This window comes from Cricetulus griseus, chromosome 2 (assembly GCF_003668045.3).
Source record: "Cricetulus griseus strain 17A/GY chromosome 2, alternate assembly CriGri-PICRH-1.0, whole genome shotgun sequence".
Taxonomy (NCBI): Eukaryota; Metazoa; Chordata; class Mammalia; order Rodentia; family Cricetidae; genus Cricetulus; species Cricetulus griseus.
In genome coordinates, this window is record NC_048595.1 from 212,161,617 (window position 1) to 212,180,187 (window position 18,571).

Genomic DNA, 18,571 nt, shown 5'->3' on the forward strand with positions numbered 1-18,571 from the left:
TTCAGTTATTATAAAAGATAAGTTATCCTTCTTTTATTTAGACAGAAAAGAGGAGATGATGGGGGAATATACTACTGTGTATGTTTATCTTATTGATTATTGAATAAAATACTGTTTGGCCAATGAGACAGCAAGTTAGATGGAAGTAGGAGTCAAAGAGGATTCTGGGAAATGTAGTAGAGAAGTGCTGATCCAGGCAGGAAGTGACATAGCAAGGAGACTCATATTTAAGCGAAAGAGAAACAGGAAGGGCCCTCTTTTCCCCTTGGCTCCTGCTTCAGTGGGCATGATGTAATCCACCAGCTAGGAGGGACGCCAATAAGGCGTCTGATAAGATAAGTCTTATAAAATATATAGACTTATGATAATTGAGACTGAGCTAACAGATGAGAATCCTAGTCATTGGCCAAGCAGCATTGTAACTAATACAAGTCTCTCTGTGTATTCATTTGGGCCTAACTCGGGCAGGCAGCTGTCGTAAAGCTCACATGTGGCAGTGGGGCTCAGGCAGCTTTTGGTGGAAAGATTTATCATAACACAACATGGCTGGCTGCATCTTGAATACACTGCCATGCCTTCCTCATAATGATGGACTATCTTCTCCAACTGTGAGTCATAGTAAATACTTCTTTAAACTAATACAACACCAAATCCTTCATAAATAGAATTTAAAGCATCCCTTTGTAGCTTATGAAGTGCTTCTGCAACCCAACATGAGAAGAGCCTGATGACGATGAGCCAAAAGTAGAAAACCAAACAGAAAACATTCAACACAATGCAGAAATGCATTGTGTAAGAGAAATGCAAGCCACAGATTTACTTATATACAACTACACAAGAAGAGACTTATTAACTATTGGCAAAGATATAAGAAACTAGGCTCTCATCACTTTATTGAAAATCAAAATTGGTATGGTCTTCATGGATTGTACTGACAAAAAAATCATCAAAATTTAAAAAGTATCACTTTGTGTGACAGGATCTCATGTAGCCCAAGATGTCCTCAAATTCACTATGCAGCTAAGGATGATTTTGAATTCAAAATCCTCCTTCCTCTACCTCTTGACGTGCTGAGCATGCACCACTATTTTCATTTACTATTCAATTTTTAGGGATTATATTAGGATCTTTCAGATAATCACATATTTGCAAAATGACATGTTCTAAGAACTGCCCTCACTACATCATATATGTCAGCAAAAGACTGGGTGAATTAATATGGGTGGGCTGGGGTGAAAGAGCATACAGAGGAAAACATCATGGCAAGATGTTAAAAAGAATGCTTTAGCTCCAAGCACTGCTATGGAAAGAGTACAAAGACAAGGTCATCAAGAGAAAAAGCAAGGCAAGGGAAAGCTTAGGTAGCATGTTAATATGTGTGTAAATGACCCAGAATGTTGAGGTTATTATATAAATATACACTGGCTTCAGAAGTACAGACATTGAGTCACTAGGATTGTCCCTTTTCAAAGATAGGAGGAAGTGCCACTACCACTATTTCCACCCTGTATAAACTTAACATTTTATACAGCACACATGTAAAGCCGTGGAACAATCAGTGAATTTAAAATGGCTTAGTCTCTAGGCCTGGCCCAGGATGATGTGGTAGACTTTGGGGAGCCCCTTTTGAGGGCCTTACCCTGCATGGGGAGTGGAGGGGGCATGACTAGAGGCAGGTGGGATGTTGGGGGGGAGGGGAGGGAGAGGGAAAAGGGATTGACATCTGAAGCAAGCTTGTTCCTAATTTGAACTAATAAAATAAAATTAAAATTAAAAAAAACAACACAATAACTACAAAAAAATAAATGAAACGGCTTAGTCTGTGTTATACTCTAGTAGCTCACTTCTGGGATCATATACTCAAAACAGTTAAATTCAAGATCTCAGAAAGGTATCTGCATGCCCATGGTCTTCATAGCATTGCAGACAAGTCAACGTATGAGCACAAGTCATATATTCATCAACAGAGAAGTAGATGAAGGAAATGCCATATAAAAATTTAATGGAAAAGCATTTAAAAACAAGAAAATATTACTATCTATAAGGTGATATTTGTGCTAAGTTTAATAAGTCATCCATAGAAAGACAACATATAAAACATTACATGGCTCTTTCTATCATCTATCTACTTATCTATTTATTATGCAATAATGGAGATTGAACCTAGGGCCTCTCACATGGTAGGCAAGCATTTTATAATTGAGCTATATCCCCAAGTCTGCATAATCCATCTTGTAAGCGACATCTAAAGCATCACAGATGTACATGAAGACTATAGAACAGGGGTTTCAGGGAGAATGAGGAAAAGGAGGATGGGGTTACTCCTTTGGTAAACAGTTACCATTACTGTTAAATGGGTATACAGTCACAGCTATACAGATAAGTGAGCGATATACTATAACAGCACGGTGCCTGTAGCTAATATGCTACTGCCTAGCAGGGTGGGACTCACACTTCGCCTCTGATCACACACACCACAAAACACCACACCCCATGTACCTAACTACCTCTTCTAACTCCCTAAGGGAATGCCATTACTGGGTTTATCCTTCCCCAGGAAGGGGGAAAACCTCTGCAGGGACAACTACAGAAGCCAGGTCATTCTGAACATCCAAAGTTTCTGAACATTATTCCAGAAAGCAGATAGGCAACTCCTGCTTACTGTAAGCAGGCAGCGGCACTATCTCAAGTAGGAAGACAGAATTCATGTTAATGGTACACAGGTCCCTCAGGGTTTATCTCAGCATGTCCACAGGAAATCCCTCCTAAAATCTGGTCCCAAGGATCCTCCAAGGTCCTCCTACTAGGCAGTTCTGAGATGTCCTAAGTGAACTCTCTAGTCTAAGCACAAGGACTGATTGCCTTAAGGTACCTTTAGCCCCTAGTGTCCACTCACTCTACTTGTTCAGTGTAATCACTACCCAGCTGCCTCCTGCTACCATTTCTGACCCCGCCCCTCTCCAGCAAGATGGAGACAGCAGGAAGTGAATGCGCGCATGTGCTCTGCCTCTCCCAAGGCCATGGCCACAAACTTACTTGTGCTTTAGCTATTGTTTATTTATTTCCTTTGAATACTTGAGCTGAATGGTTCAAATATTCCTTTAATTTTGTTGTCTCTCAGAAAGAAAATATTTAGACCCTCTCTGCTCAAAAAGTGCATTTTCCAAATTGAGGCATTTTTCAAAGTCTGATTTCATTACACAGTTGTGTCTTGTAGCCTTGAGGGTATTTGTAAACAGTCCCAGCTTTCTCATTTTGTTTTGGCACAATCTAAATTCCAATTTCATGAAAATTAGTGTTGTGCTCTCTGTTTCTAGAAGACTGCTTTAAACAATTCTGTTACAGATTGGAGATGGAGTTACCTTAATATCCTTGTATTGGTTTAATTTTACAAAGTTTTCATCAGTATTTCCTTCCTAGGTCAATATATCTGGGATGGCTAATCTTGGTTGTCAACTTGACTACATCTGGAATTAAATAAAATATAAGCATCTGGGCACACCTGTGAGGAATTTTTCTAGATTGGACTGTTTGAGGTGGAAAGGCGAATCCTAATTCCAGATGATTCAAAGTGGAAAGATGCACCCTTAATCCAGATAATCTGAGATCAGCTCTGGGATACACCTGGTGGCAGCCAACAAATAAGGACATGAAAGTAAGATTTTTCTTTTTGCCTGTTTTCCCTCATTTGTTTTGGCATGTTCATCTATCCTGCTGCTGAGGCATTACTTTACTGGTATTAGAATCTTTTGGATTCCAGTATAGACTGAAAACTAGCAGAGACATTCAGTCTCATAGACTGAACAACTACTAGACTCCTAGCTTTCTGGTCAGGAGACAGTCACTGCTGGACTAAGCAGACTATAGCCTATAACCCACTCTCATAAAGCTCTTTTTAGTATACAGATTCATTCTATCAATTTTGTCCCTCCAGAACCCTAACTAATACAATATAATTCCAAGTTTTATTAACACCCAACATGTTTACATGCCTAAACAAGCCTGAGGAATGGAAAACTTTGAGCTCACTTTGATGCCCACTTTTAAAGTGGTCCAAGGTGCCTGATGTGGCATTGCCACTGGCCTGATTTTCCTAGGACTTTGAAAATTCAATCTCATTTTCAAATCAAGATTATGAGGGTTCTAAAGTTATAGACTTGTGCAGGGTTCAGGCATTACATTTACTAGTTGGGGTGGGGAATGATTACTAACAAAAGATGTAGGTTTCTCCTTACAAAACCATGACTATTGTTCATAATATTTTAGTTTATTTTGTGAGCCGATTCTTTTCACTCTCAATCACAAATAGTAATATAGAATCTCAGTAATAAATCCTAAAATTTCTATTGAGTATGTAGCTCAGTAAAAATAGCTACGTGTCTCAATAGAGCAAAAAAAAATATCGATAGTGCAATTGCATTATAAATAACATGTAAAGAATTCAGATGTCAAGCAATAAACTTCATAAAATGTCCATTATTGTGAGTGCAATTGACATAATACACTCAGGCAACAGCAGAAAAATGTGACTTGCAGTCCAGGGCTCCAAAGCATCCATTTACCTTCTGTCTGTCTGTCTAATTAGCTAACATCTATTTACATTTATATACCTATTATCTATCTACCTGTCTATTATCCATCCATCCATCCATCCATCCATCATCTACCCACCTGTCATCTACCTATATATCTATTTCTACCTATCTGTCCGCCTATCAGTTATCTATCTTTTGTATGTTTGTGTCTATATAATATTCACCTTTCTTTATATTTATTTACCATCTGCTTTTCTATCAAATGTGATTCTATCAATCCATCTTTTCATCTCTCTCTATTGTTACAGTCACAAAACAACAAGCTAGCAAGGCTAGAGTAAGCAGTAGTCAGGCTCAGTGGATTCCTGGCATAATGAAACTGTACTTTTGTCATTTCAAGTCATCGTCACACAACGTTAAAATGCTCACAGAAAGAATGTCCAGAAGGGAGTATGCAAATATAAAGAAAGGAATAAGCTCTAGAAAGCTGTGTTACTAGCCAGTGGACAGTAGCTAAAGCAATAGTTGCTTTGGCAATAACATACCATGAAAGAGATCAGGAGGCTCGAAAGTGGCTCCTGTCACTGCTGTCCCCCAGTGTCAGCGTTTAGTACACAGGCTGTCTGGGAGTTTATTGCCAGTAGCTACTTTAAGCTGAGGACTGTGGAGCCCTCGTTTCTTAGAGCCTACTAGATGTCTCGGTGGGTGCCATACAGATGCCTCACACATTGCGTGCCCTATCTTGAATTAACTGCCTATGAAATTGCCACCCCTACTTTCTTTTCTTACAGCATTTGTTTTAGATAGACAGATGGGGTGGTGGGTGGTGGGATCATGGTACTCAAGTTAGTCATTTCAGAACTTGGAGCCCTAACTTTCTAGATTAGTCAACACTAGGGCTTCCAAAGCTTGGGAAGTAGGCCATGCTGGTCCATCCTTTTTTCAAAGCCTGAAAATAACACTGCTAAAGCCCAGGGCTCTGGACCCATGGACTTCCTGCTCTTATAACTTTCCAATTTGGAAATCCCCAAATTGATTTTGACTAATGAGTGGGTGATTCATTGGATCCTTTAGCCAATGTTAGCCATGGTTCTACCATGGACAGGCCCTGGTACTGTGGAAGACACAATAGCAGAGCCTGGTTGGTTTAGTCCCAGAAGTACTTATTGCCTAAAGTGGTAGTTTGAAAGAAAATGGTCCCCAGTGACAGTGATACCATTAGGAGGTGTGGCCTTGTTGGAGTAGGTATGGTCTTATTGGAGGAAGTGTGTCACTGCGGATGTGGGCTTTGAGGTCACACTCAAGCCAAGCCCAGTGAAACAGACCACTTCCTTCTGTCTGCTGTTCAAGATGTCAGAACCCTTAGCTCTAAGCAAGCAGCATGTTGCATTGCTCCCTGCCACGATGATACTGGGCTGACCCTCTGAAACTGTGAGTCCCCTCAGTTAAATGTTTTCCTTTATAACAGTTGCCATGGTCATGATGTCTCTTCACAGCAATAAGAATCTTAACTAAGACACTGCCTAGCTCCAGAGATGCTCAGTAAAACACTTCCACTTACACAAAAGAGAATATGAATGTGAAATACTGGTTCAATTTAAAAAGCATATTGAGGCAAGGGACCGCTGTTAGTCACACATGTCTAGATTCCCAGTGATGTGCTGTCATCCCCTCCCTGCCCTCTCTGCTGGGCTTCCTGCACTACTCCTGTGTGGTCAATTTTCTTTCCTCACCAAAATGGCCCTCTAAGGGAAAGGGTTGGTGCAATCAGCATTTTACCCTCAGGGAGTAAGTAGCTTCCCAGTGAGTGAGTTGGAAATCTAAAGGCCTTCTCTTCTCCAACTCTGCACTCTTGCCATTAAGGGTAACTGCTTTTAATTGTTCTAAAATTACAGGTATTACCTTTCCCTTGTAAACACACCCTTGCGTAATCACTGGCTTCCAGGAGTAATAATCAGCGAGTTTCTGGTGGTCTAAAGCACTTGCCAAGTTAAATTCCTTCCATGCACCCATACAATTCTTTTTCTTTTGGTAGGTCTTAGACTAATTACATAGCACCTCTGTGGGCTTACTTCCTTCTGATCTACATAGATTTAGTCATTCAAAGGTGAAAACAATGTCTCTCAGACAAATTGCACAGCTCATGTAATATCCAGAACCATCTTTAAAGGGCAAATCAAGATATCCATACTTAAATTTCTGCCTCCTGAGTGCTGGGCTTAAAGGTGTGTGTCACCACTCCTGGCTGTTTATTTTGAGATAGGGTTTCACATAGTCCAGGCTGTCCTCAAATTCATTATATAGCTGAGTGTGACTTTGAACTCCTGATTTCTTCTGCCTTATTCTACTGAGAGCTAGGATTACAGGCAAACATGAGCACCACTGGCCTCCTCTGACCATTCAATGCAACCTATTTTCGCAGGTGAGCAAAGGGAGGTAACACCATGCCCCAGACTCACCTGGCCTCTTGTGGGGATGAGAAGGATGACACGGATGATGGGGACACACTAGGTCCAGATGAGGGTCCAGAGGAGTGAAAAGAGTTGTTGCTGAAGTTGCTGTATCTAAAAAGCATAGAGGTTTGGATTGGAGACAAAAAAGTGAACAATAAATATAAGTAACATTTATAAATAAGATTTAGCAAACCTAGCTTTTTGCAAGAAACATATTTTTGAAGATTCTACTGCAAATCATGATTATTTAAAGCTACAGAGATTTACTCAGCTTTGCATTTTGATAAGTCTTCATTAAAGTAGTTTCCCCAAACTCCAAAACCCACCAAGTGAGAGGATTCACAACAAAGGTTTATTTTGTAAACACATATTAAAATTAATTGTGAGCATAAATCAAGAATCCGAAATGTGTTCATCTGAACTATGATGATCTTTCTTGCTACTGTGATGGTGCAATTAGAAAACCATTGGAGACCTGTGGAAATAACATTTGCCTGACAAAAGAAACGTCTTATTATTGCACATTCTGCCTCAGGCCATTTTAGTTCCATCATACTCCTTTCCTATATTCCCATGGAGTGTCTATTTCCAGGCCTTCTGGACTAGCTTGCTGCTTAGAGATGAAGGCATCTATGGTTTCATCCAACGCTTGTCCTGACTGAAACCTGCAGTGAACTTTGTTACAATAAAGTGAACTTTGATCTTTTCCCAGTCATCTCTATTTGTAGGATTCTGGAGCTTCCTGTAGCAGGAACATCCTCCAGCAGTTTCTTCTATGCAGCTGTCATCACTGAGGGTGGCTCCCAGGAAACAAATCACCATCTGAAGTTTCATCTAAAGCTACTGTACATGTAGGGTGTTTTCCTTCCTTACATAGCATATCACAGGTGAGGCCAATTCATCCCTTAAGCTGTTTAGGGACACTATTAGGATGTGTGGGACCATGATGGTCACCATAATGAACACATACAAAGATCTTCTTGGACATGAAAAGTGTAGACTGAACTCCCATCAGCAGAGACAGGTACTTCTGAGAAGTTCTCCGATGAGATGTTAGTGCCAGAAAACAACTTTCACATTTCTAATGTTCACATGAGAAAATATTATATAGGAAAATGCTCAATAGTATATTATTATTTAGCTTGTGGCAATAGTTCAACCAGGTATGAGACAGTTCAACCAAGGAAGCATGGATTCTTACTCATTGATGGTTCACTGATACTGCAACTATAAAAGCTGACCAATTTTATAACTGGCATCTTGAAAAATATTAATAAATAGGTTGGATAGAAACACCAAGATATAATATAGTTTAGTCACATTGTGCAAGAATATTCCAAAATTAAAAAATCGATAAAAAAGTATGTTCAAGGGTCATCTACTTTTAAAAAGTGGGAGATGGATACAAAATTTCAAGTTTTAATAAAATTCCTACAATAGAAAATATTCATATCCCCTTACTCTAATTCTGTGCTTCTAACTCTGTCAGGTTGGCCATTGCTTCATCAATCTGTGTGTTATCACATGCCAGATGTGTACTCAGAAACAGGTCCTCCCCATCAGGTCCTCAGACCACAGGGCTGGCCAGTGTCCCTTTTCCATTAATATGTCACTTTCTTGGTTCCTGGGCATTTGATCCCTTTTCCCTTCCTCTTCTTCCTTCCAGGCCACACTGAGACTGAACCTGGGGCTTTACAAATGTTAGGTGAATACTCTAACATTGAGCTGAATTCTTAGACCTTTTGCCATTTCTTATATTGAGACAAGGTCTTCCTAAGCTTCCCAGGCTGGCCTTAAACTCACATAGAGCCCAAACTGGCCTTGAATCTGTGATTCTCTGGAGTAGCTGGGATTTCAACATTTTTTTTCTCCTTTCTTTAAAAATGTGCATGTGTCATGTCTAGTGAGTTAATTGCTTCTCCAGGTCAGCACTGGTTTAATTTTTCAGGACTCACAAGCCATAGGCCATGGAGAAGGCAGAAAAGCTGAGGACAGTGCATTAACTGATGCCATGGAGAGGGGAGGCAGAAACAGGATGACTAGAGCAGAGCAGAGTCGGATGCTGCCACCACACAGGCTCCCAGCTTGGCTGTCCACCAGTTGCCTGGACACTGGCTTGTTACCCTTGCCACTGAAACTCCATGTGGATATCCTGCTGAATGTTTTCATAGGATCATGTTGCTGAAATTATGTTTAAATGACGTTATGGAAATAAACCATGCACAATGTGTTTTCCCCTCCTTTGGTTTTCCTAATGGCCAAGTAATTAATTCGAATGCCTCGGAGCCTGCCCAGTTTTGCTTCTCAATTTCAGCCAAACTTACTGGATCATAATTCACTGTTCAGCATTTTTGTGTGTGAGGAGGGAGGATTCATTATAATGACTAATGTGTTGGTCCCTATTACAACCAATTCAATTGCAGTTAGGTACCAAGTAGCCAGATCTGTGGCCATTCAGACCCACAAAAAAAAAACTACAGCAAGTGGACATCAGAAAGTCAACCCCTAACAACAATAATGAGAGCCTTATCAGACAAATGGCCAGCTTCACTTAGTTAAACCAAGACAATCTTCACTCACAAACATGTGACTGTGTTTCATAACACACACACACACACACACACACACACACACAGAGAGAGAGAGAGAGAGAGAGAGAGAGAGAGAGAGAGAGAGAGAGTCAGCTGGGTAATTTACAGGTTCCTGTTATTCTCATTTCTAAGGACTATATGTACTAATGAAGCTTAAAGAATCAAGAACCCAGCAAGGAACATTCAGGTGCTGACATCATTCCCAGGAAGTACAGAATTACCACAACAGGCTGATCCCTCACTGGGAAAGCCGAGGTTTCCTGTAATATCTATCAGGCCAAGCCAGCTAGCTACATGAAGATACTCTCTGGGAGGATGGATGGCTGGCTCATTCATGCTGGACTCACTGGATAAAAACTGTGTGCTAGACTACAGCAATGTCAGTATTTGGAACTTGAAACAGACCTATAGGGAACCCAGAATTCTGAACAAGAAGAACTATGTCTCAAATGTGTTCTAAGTATGGCTTATTCTTTAGCTGGCTCTACCAGAGCTGCTCTAATGGCCATCTTCTCCAGCCAGCCTCTCCTCCCACCATGGCCTCCCACTTTTAGAAAGGAGAAGAAACACCCTCCAACAGACTGAATCCATGTGTGTCTGACTGTAATGGTTTGAAAGAAAATGGCTCCCAAAGTGGCGCTATTAGGAGGTGTGGCCTTGTTGGAGGAAGTGTGTCACTATAGGGGTGGGCTTTAAGGTCTCCTATGCTCAAGCTATGTAAGATGTCACTGATCACTTCCTGTTTCCTGTAGATCAAGATGTAGAACTCTCATATCCTTCTCCAGCATCATGTCTGACTGCATGCCACCATGTCCCACCACAGTGATAATGACTAAACCTCTGAACTGTTAAGCCAGCCCAATTAAATGTTTTCCATTGTATGAGTTGCCATGGAATCATGGTGTCTCATCACAGCAATAGAAACCCTAACTAAGATACTGGCAAACCTTAAAGGGTAAATGAAAGGAATATTTCAAGATTTTTTAGATTGTAACCCAAAGGGGTTACCAGTCAGAAATTAACCCTTCAGTTATCAGATTGGAAGCCTGGTTACCTTGGAAGACTGGTCACATCATGGTGGGAAGAGCTGCCTCTTAGTCAAGTTTTATAAGGCTTTATTTGAAACAAAGTTAAAATTCTTGCCAGTCACTGAGACTTGGAGGTCCACATATCACAGGCTGTGGTGAACACTTTACCCTTGTAAAAAAAGACTCTGCCTGAAGATTCCTGACAGAGGTGTTGCAAGCCCAAAAGGAGAGCCATGGAGCTACAGGAGAACAGCTGGCAGAAAATCACCTGACTCTGGGACAGGCTTCCTGGTACTGTAAACACCTCTCCATGTACTCAGGCCAACTCACTCAGCCTTTCAGCCTCGGGTTCCTGACCCGAGTGGTAGTGATAGAGCCTGTTTCTTAGGAACCAAGTGAGACTTGGAAGTTCCAACTTCATGGGAAACAGAGAGCCTGGCTCATAATAAATGCTTAGCAAAGTTTGTTCTCTCGTTATTATGCTAAAAGGGAGGGGGTTACAACACTGTGAATAAGGATTGTGGAAATACAAGATTTTAGATATATTATGTTAAATGAATTATATTATTAGGATGGGTTTTACCTGTCTAGTTTATTACTTCAAAGGCAATTATTTGGAGCTGGTGAGATGGTTCAATGTATAAAGAGGCACTTGCTGTCAAGCCTGATGACCTGAGTCTGATCCCCAGGACTCACAGGAAAGAGATAACTGATGCCCACGAGTTGCCCTTTGACCTTTCACCTATACCCCCAATAAATAAATGTAATAAAGTAAATATAAAATATAGAGTACAGCCACTATAAAATGAAGATATATACAAGTATCACCCACTCTGCACTCCAGCACCACTCCAGACTGGAGCAACAGAAGAGGCTGTTAGTTATATGGCAGGCAAATGAGAGTTAAACTTTCCCTGTGAAGGCTGACTTAGCATACCTACCTCCAATCTACCACCAAGACAATTTCTTATCCCAATACTTGAATGTTCATAAATAGATAATGTGAGCATTTTAAGACTCCAGTGATTGGTTCAAACTACAATTCTGTGACATTAGCAGCCTTTGGAAACACAAAAGCACATATCAGAAAAAGCAGGAAGCTACAGGAAAAGATAAAGAAAGCACAGATAGGATGCACACTTATTAGAAGAGAAAGACCAGAAGTTAGACTCTGCAGTGGCAGTGCAGTGTCAGGAATTGAGGGAGCTGGGGAGGGAAAGAGCAGCTCTCTGACCATGCTGCAGGCAGAGGGTACAGCACTCTGTCTCTGCAGTACAGTACTTGCAGGCCGGAAAGATCATGCTGGACACACAGATCCCAGTAGACTGTAGTTCTAAAACCTATTATTAGTAGTTACATTAAAACCACAGCTTTCCTTAGTTCACACAGGTGACTATTTTCTTTTTCATCTCACTGTTCCCATTAAGTCAGTGCTCAGAGAGTTAGTTGATCCACAGTGGCTCCGTATCTGAGTGAATCCACAAAACACAACCAAAGACAAGTGTGGGACATAGGCAGTCAGCTGTGTCTTCCTCCCTGGGTTAATCACACACAGGCCACACTGCAGGCCAATCTACCTGTTTTCTGTCTGAGCGTCTCCTCCCTTGTCCTTGGTGAGGAGGGGTGAATCTTCAAAGTCATAGGAGAAGAGGTGGAAGGGGCTGTGGGGCACGTAGGGCAACTTGTCTATGGTTGGAGACACCTTTGGTGCAGTAGAGGGCCGAGGAGCCAAGCCAGGGCTGGGAGGTGACAAGAGGGCAGGCCGGCTGGCCTCAGACCCAGTGGTCCCACTAGAAGTCCATGCTGCTGTGCTGGCTGGAGGCCACCTTCCCTGTGAGGTGGTGGTGGGTGCAGAACCCTCTGTGGCAGCATCCTTCCCAGGAGAACTGTGTCTGGAGGCAGAGCTGGCCTCGCTGTTGGTCCAGAAAGGCCAGGCAGAGAAAGGAACAGAGATTTGAGAGAGGGAGCAAAGGTTAGGAGAAAGAAAGGCTCCTGAAACCTCACTATGCAGGGGCCACCATTCCTGTTTCTTGAGACAAAGGAAGAGTCCACCAGCAGTCACCCCTGGCTAACTGAGGGGGATAGATCATCAGAGAGCAAGGAGACATCTCCCAGACAGTAAGCCTCTGGGTACACAGATGCTCCAGAAGGGTTTTACTGTTCCCTGCAGGCTCTTCTTGCCCACTGTCCGCATCCTCCCTGTTTCTCTTTGGGATACTCTGACTGAAATTTCACAATTTAAACTTCATCTCTTTGTCTTACTCACAAAAGACCCATCCTCCTGCTGAAAAGAGAGTGCTTTAGTAGTGGCTTTCAGAGCTCTTTCCAACGTAGATATAGATGTGAGAAAAGGGAAAGCAAGGAAAATACCACACTGAAGAGAGGCAACAACAGAAGGGAGATGAATTGTGTCTGTTTCTCTTTTCCCAGGGCCTAGCACTAAGCCTTCAATATGTGGGCTCCTTCAGTCAGGCCTATAGCTACAGTGACATGCTGCTATTTCCAAACAGGGCCGTCACAGGGAATGGTGCATACACTTAGTAATTTGATTGTGTCATTATGTAAGATGTAGATACACAAAATTGTCATGTGGCTGTCTTAAATTTAGGCAGTATTTGTCAATGAAATAAGTTTTAAATAAAAAAACTCCATCCAGAGGAGTGGAGTTAGACATTTGAATATGTTAACACATTAATGAGAACCTATATAAAATTGCATGTTTCAAAACCATTGCCATGTCTCCCAGACAACCTGACTGACATCCATGCTATAAGAAGATGACTTGAGAGAAATAGCTGTAAAATTTAAGGTATCTGTAAGGAATCTGGGAGGAGTTTACTGTGCCCTGTGGGCTCTTCTGTGCCCACTTTTTGTACCCTCCCTGTTTCTCTTTGGGGTACACTGAGCAAAGAGAGAAAAGCTTTACTGAAGTGAGCAGATGACAGCAGGCTCTCTGAAAGGCTGGAGGTCTATGTTAGGTGTCCTGGGTATAAACATGAACACTAGGTAAGTTTTCAGCGCTATATAGAATAAAAGCTGTTCCCTTCCACTTGTATAAAATGATATTTGAATAGTTAGCAAAACAGTTGCCTGTTAGCTGACATTGAACTAGCAAAATTAGGAAAGGGAGAACATGCAGTATTCTTACTATGGTCCTTCATGGAAAGATCTTAAACCTCCCAAGTGGAAATTAGTCTTTCTAATCACCCCGCCAACCTGGGTGAGCAAATGCCTTGGTGATAGAGGGAGGGATGCTCAGAAAACGATTGTGTGGTCATGGTCAGTCAGGCAGGATTTGAGTGCAGAGTGCGGGCCTCAGATGAAAGTGTGTTCAGGTATTTCTACAACAGCATTCTATGGCTTATGTGCAGGGACATGAGGGCTTGCCCTTGTGAACTGGGAAAGGACGGGTGGTCATGAAGAAGTGGTGGCAGCAAGTGGTCTATGAGAAAGGAGCCTCTGGCTCTTGGTATGAGCCGAGGTGTCCAGTCCTCAGTACCTGTCCTTGCCCTGACACTGGGCATCGTCCTCTCTCTCCTCCTCTGAATTGGGCTCCGTGATTGGCTGTTCTTCTTCCTCCTCCTCCTCATCCCTGAGACAAGACCAGGAAAAAAGAAACACACAGAAACAAGATGGAAAAGCGAGATGGACATTGCAAACAGGACACCAAAGCACAGAAAGCCAGCTGGGTGGAAGGAGGCCTCATAGTTCATTAGGATAGTCCAGGTGGTTCTAAGAGACCTTCAGTGTGTGTGGGGGGGGAGATGACACAACCCAGAAGAGGACTTCTTTGTCATCATGATTGAATGCCATTACCCTGAACCCTCCACATACGATTCTGAGAAACTTCCTTCCTGAGAGGACCTTCCGTGAGGCTTTTCCCACTTCACTGAATTGCCAGACTCATCCCCTACCTCAAGGATGTATTCAACATCACCTCTGGGGTTTCTCCTGGTCTCTTCAGAGACTGATTCACTGTGGGGATATTTTGGGTCTGGAGCTGTCTGTAACTTCTGATGGAGGATGATTTCCACAAGGAACATCCAATTGCTGGGCATGGTGACACATGCCTCTTATCCCAGCACTCAAGAGGCAAAGGCAAGTTCAAGGCCAACCTGGTCCGTATAGTGGTTTCCCTGGCCAGCCAGTGCTACATATTAAGACACTGTTCCAAACAAAATGAGGAGAGAGGGAAGCAGTCCTCTGATGACTTTAACACCTGTATCCAATAGCTGTCACTGACTGAAGATGCTGTGGATCTAAATGAGCCCCAGCAGCCTCTGTTTTGAACTCTTGTTCCCCAGCTAATGGTGCTGTCTGGGAAATCAGGCTTACATGGTGGGTGGATCAGGACTGGTGGCTTTGGAAGGTGACTGACTGTATAGTCCAGGTCCTGGTTCCCACCACACTTTCTGCATCCCCACCTGCACTGGTGTGAAAAGCTCCCCTTTCTCTTCAACTCATTGTGATTATAATTATAGTAAACTCCTTTGAGTTTCCTCTTTCCTCTGTATTGTTTTTTAATTTACTTTGTGAGGTCTTTTTGTAAACCAAATTCTTAGTAAGATCTAGTTCATCTTTGGTGCCTAGAGTTTTTATATTTTGTATGATTTTTTCTTTTTCTTATATCAGGCCTTTGTTCTGTCAATCATTTTTTATTCATTTGTTAAGATGATCATATGGTTTTCCCCTTTTTTTGAAGCAAATGTAATAAACTGCAAATACTGATATTTTAAAACTACTAAGCCAACCTTGCATACCATAAACTTTACTCTGTTGTAATGTGTTTGTGACTGATCAGATGTGGCAGGAAGAAAGAACAGAGAACCAACATAGTCACATGCATGGATGTGTCTCAGTGCCTGTGTTAGATGTCTCTGTCACAAAGACAGAGACCAATGTACAGCAGGGCAGCAGCCTTCCTGCAGTGCCAAAGGCTCAGACAAGCACATCCTATTTGCCCTGCTAAGCTTGCACAGCCTGTACTCACACTCCACTAGTCACCACTGGTTCTTTTCTCCTTCCCCTGCTCCCACAGAAGCAAGCTCACCATCCATACCCGCTAGCTAGAGGTCATTATCCCTTGACTTGATGGAGACTTTGCTGGAGATGTGATTTCTGTCTATCCTGAATTCCATCTGTCTTGCCAACCCATGGGCTCATTCTTTACAACAACTAACCCTCTCGTCCAAAATACCCTGATTCCATGCACACTCCCAGGTAGAGGCAGGGATGTTCTGAAGCCAGGTTGCCTACCTTTGCTCTCTACCTTGACTACTTCTGAGCAATGCCAACTGTGGGCCTCAATTTCTGTGTTCCTATGTGTAGTAATAGTACTGCTCCTAAGAGAGTTAATGAAAAACACTTTGAAAGGTTCTGAGTACAGCAAACAGGTTAGAACTACTTGCCATCATTGCCATCAGCATCAATGGCCATCAACCCAATCATCATCATCTCTTCTTCCTTCTCCTACTCCTCTCTTACATCTTCCTCCTGACCCTCTGAGGAAAACTCTAACCTCCCTACTGATGAAGACTGGGAGCTGTTAGATTCCCACAGGGAGGAGGCACACACACCACAAAGTGTTCTTCCCCACTACAGCAGCAAGCTCTCAACATTGTTGGCTTTGTTCTTTGATTCTTCTCTCCCTGATGTTTGAAGAGGACTACCCTGACATAAATGGCATGCTGTATTCTTAAATCCCACAACCAGACATCACATAGCACATGAGTGATGTAGCCTTGCAATCACAGTGGCAGGGCAGGACAAAAGGCAGGTGGCACCTTGACACACTGGGAGGCCCACTTCTGTGGAAGAAGTACTGGCCTTGTCCCATGATGCCACAGGGTAGAGAAGGAAACTTGTCTCCCATGGCTTTGGACTACTACTATGCTGATTTGATTTAGTTTTATTAAGCCTGTGATAAAATAAGCAAACCAAATTATTTCCATGTTAATAATATTAAAGGCTGAAGAAGGAATCCAGATCACTTATCTTTTTCCAAGCTGGCTTTTCTTCTGAAGCATGACTGTTTATGGTTGATCCTATTCTGCCAAGGAATTCTGGGTGTTTGGCCTCTAGATTTCAGATGTTTCTAGGGGGACTTTTCTTGGGTTTTGCTTTTAAAGAAGGTCTGTCTCAGTCTATATTCCGGGATGGTCTTGAACTCATGACAATCATCCACCCTCAGTGTCCCAGGGGCTAGGATTATGACTGTGAGCCACCAAACACAGGTTGATTTTCTTGGTTTCAATCAATGAGGAATTACTCTCAGGCACAAGCCTGCTATGAATTTATATGTATTTTCCTCTATACATAAAATAATCCCAGATTTATGTCCACCTCACCTCCACCCATGTTGGAAAAGCTAGAGACCCACAGCCTGTTCAGTTCTGCAGGACATAGTTTCCACCATAGTCAATTTAACTTTCCCAAATTTGCATCTCAGGATAATGGCTTAGATTCCAAAAGCACAAACAGAGAGGATAATGAATGTTGCCAAGCAGTTTCAAAAATGCAGTACAAACTTTCAGAACATAGGTGAACAAAACAGACAAACTCATTTAGAAAGAAACATATCAGGTGTGCATTATGAAAATGGCATAATGAACCCTGTAATTTTGTATGTCAACTAAAAGAAAAGGCATATTAGCTATACACCTAAAGGCACAAAGTATAACTATCAAAGTGGGTAAAATTTGTCATAGCTGGTGGACTCCTATAAAATTCTGTTTTAACCTCTAAGTTGGGGAGCTATATTAACACCATAATGAGACACCATTTCATTTCTACCATGCAAAATTATCTGACATACTACATGTGGAAAAGAGTGTAGGCCACATCCCTCCTTTGTATTGCTGACAGGAAGGTGAAGGGGTTAAACACTTTAATATTGTAGCTAGAACTATCCTGTAAACACATTTATATCCTGTCTAAGAGTCTACACTGTTGTACCCTCGAAGACATTCTGAACAAGATGACCCCTCCCAACCCAAAGGACACTTTGTCCCACCTGTGTAGATGGGGAGATACTGGCATCTAGTGGGCAGAAGTAAAGGACAGTCCCCAATAAGGAACATTAGGTCCAAGATGTCCACAGTGCCCAAGGTAAAGACCCTTCCCTCAAGGCGCTCATATTTATGAACCAATTAATGTTCTTAGCAACATTGTGTGTAACTATCCAAAACTGGAAATGACCAAAATTCCACCAAGAGAAAAAAGAATGACTGTGTTATGATAAAGTCCACATATGGAAAATAAACAAGGTACAGCTTCTCACAAGAATACAGAACCCATCAGAAGCATTCTGTTCACTGAGGAAAACAAACTGGAAGAGTAATATACCACATGACATATATTTTTATCAATTAAAAAACAAATTTGAAGAATACATTGCTTAGTTACACAAATTTGTTATAATTTGTCATAATTCTGGAAAACCCATAAGACAATGACAAATGTATAGCTAAGACTGTCACCCAGGCCTAAGGATTCCAGGGCAATGGACATGCAGACAGATGTCAGTTAGGAGTGACACTTATGCCAGCATCAAGTGAGTCCAAATGTAGTTGGCAGGCTGAATGCATCCCACAGAGATAGGTACACGGCCCACCACACTTGAAGTTGGCAATGCCATGTCATAATGTCAAAAGGTTGGGCACTCCTCTGTCAGTTTTCCAGGTAGGTCACAGTTTTTATATTAATAAATACTATATAAAATAAGCCAAACTAGAACCACAGGCTAGTGATGACAAAACCTTGGGAACCAAGGATGATGATGACTAGTCTAGTTCCATACAAGTGGGACAAACTGTATCATAACTAGATGAAAAACATTTCATTGAAATACTTTGCTGAGCTTAAGACAAAAAGTGTCCCCATGGCTCTGCATTAGCAAATGCTTAAACTGTAGTCTCCACTCAGTCTCTCTGTGACTCACACTTTCTGTTAACATTAGGGTTGTT

General features: G+C 41.9%; 1 protein-coding gene across 1 annotated transcript in view; it reads right to left on the minus strand.

Moving 5' to 3' along the window:
- Positions 1-18,571, minus strand: part of Fhod3 (formin homology 2 domain containing 3) — a 418,808-nt gene that overhangs the window by 97,468 nt on the left and 302,769 nt on the right. Inside the window, exon 10 of the mRNA XM_035440244.1 lies at positions 6,995-7,099. Within this exon, the coding sequence (XP_035296135.1) occupies positions 6,995-7,099 (105 nt within the window). The remainder of the gene's footprint in view (positions 1-6,994; positions 7,100-18,571) is intronic.